The sequence below is a fragment of the Gavia stellata genome, chromosome 10 (assembly GCF_030936135.1).
Source record: "Gavia stellata isolate bGavSte3 chromosome 10, bGavSte3.hap2, whole genome shotgun sequence".
Lineage (NCBI taxonomy): Eukaryota > Metazoa > Chordata > Aves > Gaviiformes > Gaviidae > Gavia > Gavia stellata.
Genome location: NC_082603.1, coordinates 8,565,306 through 8,573,677, shown reverse-complemented (window position 1 = coordinate 8,573,677; position 8,372 = coordinate 8,565,306). Strand labels below are relative to the sequence as shown.

Sequence of the window (8,372 nt, the reverse complement as noted above, 5' to 3'; positions counted from 1 at the left end):
CCCTTCAACCCAGCAGAGGCCGAGAGTTTCCGTCCGGCGCCAGGCACACATGGAGCAGAGGGGGAAGCAGGACCTGGGAGCAGCGCAAAGTCCTGGCAGCTCTGCAGCACCCAAGCTCCCTGTCCTGGAGGGTGCGAGGGGCAGAGCGGGGCTCTCCCTGGCCCCAACAGCATGCCCATTGCCGCTGGGAAACCCTTGGCAGGGGGTATGGGCAGAGAGCAGCAGGGTGCAAAGGAAAAGGGGATGGTGTGAGGTGCCCCGGGAGCTGCTCTGCTCATTGCGTGAGCACAGAGGTGACAAGCCCCGTCACAAGAGTGATCTTTCAGAAGAGCTGTCAGTTTTCGTTGCGCTTGCTGCTGCCACTGCTCAGCTCAAGCCTGGGCACCCCTAGGTGTCCCTGCGTCCACGGGGCTGGGCGTGCTGTTGGGGACAGTGTCTGCTGGAGGGACCATGCGTGGCCGTGCCCGCTCTGGCCCACCACAGGGCTGCACTGGGTGGCTTACGCCGCCGGGCAGTGCTGGGTGGCAGGGTTTCTTTCCCCGAGCGCCTGTGAGAGCCAGACAGGCAGAGCTGGTTCCCGGACGCTGCCAAACCTGCCATGGGTGGGGCACGGCACTGCGGAGAGGAAGAGTACAGTGGGATGGCGAAGGCTGGCAGGGTGCTCCAGCCACCGTGTCGAATATAAACCAGGTCTCACCCGGCACAGGCTGCGGCCATACTCTGCACCATCACCACTCCCGGGAGCAGCCGTTCAGGCGCTGCAGGGTTTTGGTTTCTATGTTTACTCGGGCACCAGCTGCTTCCCCCACTTTGAACCAGCTCCTCTGAATCGCAAACCCCTCTTTTGAGCAGGTTTTCGGAAAAAAACACTTTCAGCATCTTTCTCTCTGGGGCCCCGGGGGAGTTTGACCCCGGGTGGTTTCTGGCAGCTGCTTTGCTGTGGGGGAATGTCCCAGTGGCGCGGAGGGCTGTGCCAGCATCCCTGTGGCAGGGCAAGCGCTTGCCCGCGACACCTGATGCCAGATAACTGCCTGGGCAGCAATGGCCAGGGCGGCAGGGCTTGGAGTTCAGCCTTCAAGCACCCTCGTCCTTGTCCTTCCTCCCTCGGGGGCCGCCGTGGGGCCACGGCAGCTCTGTCCCTCTGGGGGGTCCTCGATCCCACCAGGGCCAGGGAGGGATGCCCAGCAGAGCCAGGGTGGGGGGCTTGGGATGTGGCCTTCCCCACCCTCCCCAGCGCTTTGCTCTGCTGCGTTACTGCCGAGGTGACCTTTCGGAAAGGAGGATGTCGATTTTCTGCTGCCCGAAAATGAAGGCTTTTCAGATGGCAGGGTGCTGGGCTTGGCAGCCGGCCATGGGCAGCTGACTGCCGGGACCAGCCCTCCTGCATGGGCCTGATTCAGCACTGCATCCTGTCCCAGCGCACCCCCGAACTGTTCCGTCCCCCCTGCCTCGGGTGACGCAGCTGGGCTGGTCCCCAGCCCCGAGCACTTGGCAAGCCGCAGGGCAGGATGCGGGGCACCCACCCGGCCCCTGGCAGCCTCCTCACTTCGTCCCTGTTGGCCCCCCAAACCTGAGCCCTTTGGGGGTCTGTGGGCGTCCGGCTGCTCCCGAGCCCCTGCAGCCGGCACCAGGGAGAGGTGGGGTACGACCCCTCCACCGCGGATGCTCTGCCCGTGCTTCCTGGACAGCCTGCAACCCAGCTGCCCACACATATCCCCGGCTCTGCTTCCCCTGGGGCAGCTGTGCCACCTCCCCTCCCCAGCCCGTCCCCCTTCTCCCCCAGCTTGGGCACTGTTTGGGTCACCTGCGGGCACAGGGGTGCCCCGGGGTTTGCCAGGGGCTGAGCCCACAGCACTGAGCCCCACAGTTTCTTGCATGGCTGCTCCCGGCTGGCTGCGGTCACGCTTGACCTCGCAAACCTGCCAGAGGGGATAAAGCAGAAGCTGGGGAGTCCCCGCTCCCCGTGCCCACCGCGGCGGGGCTGCCAGACCCCTGCCACGGGGCTTTCTCTGGGCTGACGGCTGCATGGAGGAGCCCAACGTGATTTTGAATCATGGCTCAGAAAACTCCCTGCGGCTGAGCCCTGGCGCTCTGCAGAGAGATGATAAACCTGTTTCCTCTGTCATTGCTTTTTTTTTCTTTTCCTTCCCCCAGCCTCCTGCCAGCAGCACCCCAGCCCCACGGGTGCTCCCCGACCGCCCCGGCATGCTCTGCTCCCCTGGCACGCCACCCACGATCTCTGGAAATGGCACTCCCCAGCCCCATTGTGACACAGCACCCGGAGCGGAAAGTGCACCCTCCTCGTCGGCCGCCGCCGGGGCCCCCGAAAATGGCAACAGACACAGGATTTGCATAGAGGAGCAGAACTAAATGTGCTTGCTGGAGACACGGTGACCCTGAGTCTTCTGCACCAGGACCCATGTGGGTCCCCGTGGCGCCAGAGCCTGCAGAGCCTGGGGTGTGCGTGGCTCCCCAGGACCCTTCCCAGAACTGCACGTGCCCCATGCACAGCCATGAGCCCATCACAGCTGTGATGGCATCTTGCCCCCAGCATCTGCCTTGGGAGAGGAGGGGACCATCGAGGTGAGAATGGAGCCTGGGTGGTCTCTGGCTCAGCACGGGCTCAGAGCAGGCTGCGCAGAGCCGCGCAGGGCTCCCTCACGGTGCCAGGCGGGATGTAATGGCACAGCCAGGGACCGAGGCTGGGCTCTGAGGCCCATAGGATTAGGAAGAAACCTCTGTTCTGCTTTCCCATGCCCCTACCTGTGTGGGGACCTGGAGGGATAGCTTGCATGGGCTGTGTGTGCGCTGGGAGAGGAGCGGAGCCTGGTGCTTGCCTGCTGCAAATCACTGCTTGAGCTCCCCAGCAGTTGCCTATCGAGAGGGAGAGCTGCAGGCTCCCACCTATGTAGCTGGTCCCGGGTACAGACCCGAAAAAGGCAACCGAAGGACAGATCTGACTGGTGCTGAGCAGCTGTCCCTTCCTTGAGTCGCGGCCGTACCGCCGTGCCGGCTGTCATTACAGCACCGGCTGCTACCTGGAGGGTGACCACAAATCGGTGGATTCTTGCTCCATTGCATGCCCAGAGCCAGGAGCATTTCGGGAGCTGCACGGCCACCCTGTACGTCAGATCAACTTTGGTAAAAGCTACATGGCTCCGTCTGCAACATAAATACTCCAGGGGCTGCTGAGAGTGAGGGCAGCAGCAGGGAAGGCAGAAGGTACAAATTCTCCGGGTGATTAAGCGGGGCGGCAGAGGCGGCTCAGGGCGCCCGGCGCATTCCTGCGGGGCCTGATGCAGGAATGCCTTTGCACTTCTCTGTTTCTTTTTAAGAGGAGACTAGCTGGCAGGTAAGGTAATCATGGCGTAAGCCGAGTCATGTGAATGTTAAGAGTTAGCAGATGAACCACAGGACAAGCTATTTGTGGCGCGAGCGCAAGGCTGCCAGCCCTGAGGATTTTGTTGGAAGCCTCTCTCCCTCCTGTTTTTCTTAAACCTCTTGGCTGCTGACGTCTGCTAACCATGAAATACCCTCAGCTTCCGTTTTAACAGGGTTCCAGCTCTCCTGTTCGCAAAAGAGAAAGCTGGGATATATGACTTAAGCATGTCCTAAGGACCCCCAGCCCAGGGACAGGTAAAAAAGAGGCAACATTTATCTGGGTGTGTAAAATGCTGGGAGGTAAGGCAGGCATTTGGGTGCGGGCTGAGCTGCGGTTTGAATGCCTGAACCGCCAGCAATGTCATGGAAAGGTTATTGCAAGAAAACACAATTTATTCTGAGAGTGCCAATGCGAAGCTGGTGAAACCAGGACAGAGGAGAAGCACTGCGCGGCTCGCTGACCATGCACAGACACACAAAAAGCACCTCAGGCTTTTTAAATACATTTTGCCTTCTGCGGGGAGAGCACAGCAGAGCCCCTGGGGAACGTCTCTGCCTGGCAGCACCCCCTGGGTTGCGGAGAGATGAGCTGCGTGGGGAGACGCCGTCCCCGTGGGGTCCCTCCCCGAGAAGCGGGAGTGAGCACAGGCGGGGCGCGGGACACCTTCACCCTCTCTGACAGCCAGCCACGCTGACCGCAGAGAGCAGCCGCGTGGCATCACCTGGGAGGTCCCCGCTGAACGGGGGGACCCGGACCCCGACACCGCTGGTGACAGCCCAGCACCTCAACCCGCCGGTGACGGCTCAAGGGCTGGCACGCAGGGCTGGCACGCAGGGCTGGCTTTGAAGCAGCGGGGCAGGAAGCCTGAAGAGCGGTGGGGCTGGCGAGTGGTCTGGACACGCCGAGGTCAGAACAAGCGTGCTGCTGCTCTGCGGAGCAGGCCACCGGCATCATCGCGGAGTGAGACTCCTAACATGGAGCCGCAGAGAGGGCTTAATCTCCCTGCCTTTGTCAGCCAAAGAGCCAGGATTTCCCTAATTGCCGGGGCCGTTTAACGAGCGATGCTGTGGATATGGAGTCTGTTCAGCTCGCCTAATCCCTCAGCTGGCATCGCTTCCAGCGCCAGAGTGCACCCAGCGCTCTGCCAGGCACCTGCACCCTGCCCGCCACCCTGCCTGCCAGCCTGGGCGGCCGGGGCTCGGCTCCCACACCTGGGCGAGACGCTCCGTGGGCAAAGCAGGGCAAGGCACGGGGGAAACCCGGCGGAAACGACGGAAAACCTTGCCAGGGCCCTCCCGTTCCGCTGGCCACCTCTTGGTGGGAAACTGGGCAGGAAATGGCACGCAGTAGGGCTGGAGGGTCACTTCTGCTGGTGGGTGCCCTGTGATGAACCTTTGCTTATTTGCATACGGTGTTGTTAATGGGACCGTAATGGGGTGTGTAAGACAAAGCGATGCTGAAGCATATTTTTAATTTCTCTGCAGGCAGATTGTTGCTTAATGAGACAGACCCACGGGGATGATGGGGAGCTAACTGAGGAGCTTTGGTGTGGGGACGCAGAGGGGTGCCTGCCCTGTCCCCTTCCCAATCTGCCCTGCACATTCCCTTCTGGCATGGGCAACCCGCCTGGCCAGGGGCAACTGTGGGTGGCTCGGCCGTCGCCTCCCCAGCTGCAAAACCCGCACTGCCCAGCCAGGTCCAGCCCCTCCAAGCCTCTACCATGTAGAGGACCTGCTGGTGGCTGCTCTCACCCCTTTTCTCCGGCGGACAGAGCCGCCATGGGATGCTCTCCCCCACGGGCAGCTGCGCCTGCATGCACCCACGAGAGTGGGGTCAGAGCGGAGGGATGGGAGCGATCAGCAGGTTCCCAGGACCCATGGGAGCCTTCCCTCATCTGGGCTGCATTTCCCTGACGAGACCCATTTGCCAAGTGGAGCTGGTTGCCCTCATGGCAGCTTCCGAGGGCTGTGCCGGTGTGGCTGCGGATGCTGTCCCTGCGCTGGGAGTCAGTACCTTGTGCTCAGGCCAAGCAAAACGCAGACAACGGAGAACTGGTTGCTGCAAGGTCAGGGATAATAAGTAATGCTCAGCCCTGGGGGGAGCTGGAAATGGCAGCTTTCAGTGAACTACCAGAATTCCTCCTGAATTAGCTGCATGGGGTGGGCTGACCCTGGCTGGATGCCGGGTGCCCACCAAAGCCGCTCTGTCACTCCTCCTCTTCGGCTGGACAGGGGAGAGAAAATAGAACCAAAGGCTTGTGCGCTGAGATAAGGACAGGGAGATCACTCAGTAATTACTGTCACGGGCAAAACAGCCTCAACTTGGGGAAATTAGTTTAATCTATTGCCAGCCAAATCAGAGTAGGATAATGACAAATAAAAGCCAGTCTCAAAAACACCTTCCCCCCACCCCTCCCTTCTTCCCGGGTTTAACTTTATTCCCAATTTCTCCACCTCCTCTGCCTGAGTGGCGCAGGGGGATGGGGAATGGGGGTTGTGGTCAGTTCATCACACGTTGTTTCTGCCGCTCCTTCCTCCTCAGGGAAAGGACTCCTCACACTCTTCCCCTGCTCCAGCGTGGGGTGCCTCCCATGGGAGACAGTCCTCCACAAACTTCTCCAACATGAGTCCTTCCCACGGGCTGCAGTTCTTCATGAACTGCTCCAACGTGGGTCCTTTCCACAGGGTGCAGTCCTTCAGGAACAGACTGCTCCAGCGTGGGTCCCCGGTGGGGTCACAAGTCCTACCAGCAAACCTGCTCCAGCGTGGGTCCACAGGTCCTGCCAGGAGCCCACTCCAGCGCGGGCTTCCCACGGGGTCACAGCCTCCTTTGGGCATCCACCTGCTCCACCATGGACCTCCACGGGCTGCATGGGCACAGCCTGTCTCACCATGGTCTTCACCATGGGCTGCAGGGGAATCTCTGCTCTGGTGCCTGGACCACCTCCTCCCCCTCCTTCTTCACTGACCTTGGTGTCTGCAGAGCTGTTCCTCACATATTCGCACTCCTCTCTCTGGCTGCAGTTGCACAGTTTGTTTTTCCCCTTCTTAAATATGTTATCCCGGAGGCACTACCACTATTGCTGATGGGCTCAGCCTTGGCCAGCGGTGGGTCTGTCTTGGAGCCGGCTGGCGTTGGCTCTGTCGGACATGGGGGAAGCTTCTAGTAGCTTCTCCTACCCCTGTAGCCCCCCCGCTACTTAAACCTTGCCATGCAAACCCAATGCAGTGCATTAGGGAGAGCAACCCCAAGCCCTCCTTGTTCCGGTCACATTCCTGCCTGTCCCTCCTCGCTTCCCAGCTTGGCTTCGTGATTGTTTTCTTTTTAAGCATTGGTTGCTGCCACCCATAATTTTGTATGTGGAAAGTTTTGGGTATGCTGGGGGTCTGGCCTCCACCCCAGGCAGGTGAGGAGCCGCGGGGAGGGAGATGCACCAGGAGCGGTGCCGCAGGATGGCCATCACGGGTGGAAGGTGCCATCGTCTGCCGTCGAGCGGCCGTCGGAGCAGCGATGGGAAGCTCTGGCAGCTGTGCAGGACGGTGGGGGATTCGTCACCCAGGCTGCATCGGCATATCTGGAAAAATCATCGTGGTGGTAGGGCACTGACCATCCAGCTCCACGCGCGGGAGGAGCCCTGGGATCTGGTGAATTACAGGGGGAAAACAGTGAAGTTTATTCATTGCCCCTTCTCTCTCTCCCCCCGAACCCAGCACAATCCTGCCTTCGCGGGCCAGGCTGCCGTGTCAGCACTGCACACAAAGGGCTCTCAGTCTGCCGGGAGCCGGGGCCAGGGCAGAAGGATTTTTAACGCTTTAAATGGTGGCCGAGCACCGGGATGGATCTTGAGGTTGAATTCCAGCGCTACAGCGAACGAGGGGCTGCCCTCCCGAGACCTCCTCCGCGGGAATCCCGCTCTCCTCCGGGGCCTTCGCCGCGCGAGCAGCCGTGGGGCTGAGCCGTGGGGCGCTGAGCTCGTAGCCTGCTCCGGCGGTCCCTTCCCACCGGGGTGACCCTCCGGCGGCCGATGCCGTTTTTGGGTGTCCCTCCCCGTCGGTACCTGCCCTTGGGCAACGCTCCATCACCCCCGCCCGGCAGCTGCCTGCACCCCGCGTCTGAGCGAAGGGCGGGCAGCGCCTCGGCCGACATGTCAGGTGGAGTACTCGGTTGTCCCCCCCCGTGGGCACCCGCCACCGCCGCCACCACCCCACGGGGGCACGACCACGTCTCCTGCTGCCCTCGCCCTCCGTCCCCACTGCCACCTCTTCCCCCCCGCCCCGGTCCCCCCACTCCCCCCCGCCCTGTCCCCCAGGACAGGCAGCCCCCCGCCCGCCGTCCGGCCCCACTGCCCGGCCCCACGCAGACCTCCGGCCGCCCCCCCCTCCGCACCCCCCGCCCGTCCCCTCCCCGGCCCCGTCCGGCGGGCCGCGGGCGGGCGCCCCCTGGCGGCGGCGGCGCGGGGCGTGGCGGGCGGCGCGGCGGAGGAAGCGGGGGCGGCGCGTCTCGACCGTGTCCCTCCGCGCGGGGCGGCCGCAGGCGCCATCGGCGGCCGGGCAGATCCCTCCGCGTCGCGCCGCGCCGCGCCGCGCCGCGCCGTGCCAGTGGCGGCGGGAGCGGCCGTGGCCATGGCCCGCGGAGCGGGGCCAGCGCTCGCCGCCCTCCTCGGCCTGGTGCTGGCCGTGCTCAGCCGCGCCGAGCCCGCGGCCGGTGAGTGGCGGAGGGGCTGCGGGGGGCCTGCGGGGCTGAGGCGGCGCGCGGGCGGTTCCTCGCCGGGAGGCTGCGGCGCCGAGGGGCTGCCCGGAGCCGCCCCTTGCCCGGCCCGGCGTCGCGGGGGAGGACCGGCCCCTCTCCCGGCGCCGCTTCGAGCGCGACCGGCCCGGGGCGGGTGTCACCTTCCTCCCTCGGGCCGGCCGGGGAAGGGGACCCGGGGCGGCGGCCGCGCGTGGGGTGTCATCGCGTGGGGGCGGCCCCGCGGGGGCCGCGGCCTCTTTGC

General features: G+C 63.6%; 1 protein-coding gene across 1 annotated transcript in view; it reads left to right on the top strand.

Annotated features, from left to right (window-relative positions):
• Window positions 1-8,004: 8,004 nt before the first annotated feature.
• The window catches only part of NOTCH2 (notch receptor 2), an 88,180-nt gene continuing 87,812 nt past the window's right edge, over window positions 8,005-8,372 (top strand). The window contains exon 1 of the mRNA XM_059822159.1: window positions 8,005-8,086. Coding sequence (XP_059678142.1) covers window positions 8,005-8,086 — 82 coding nt within the window. The remainder of the gene's footprint in view (window positions 8,087-8,372) is intronic.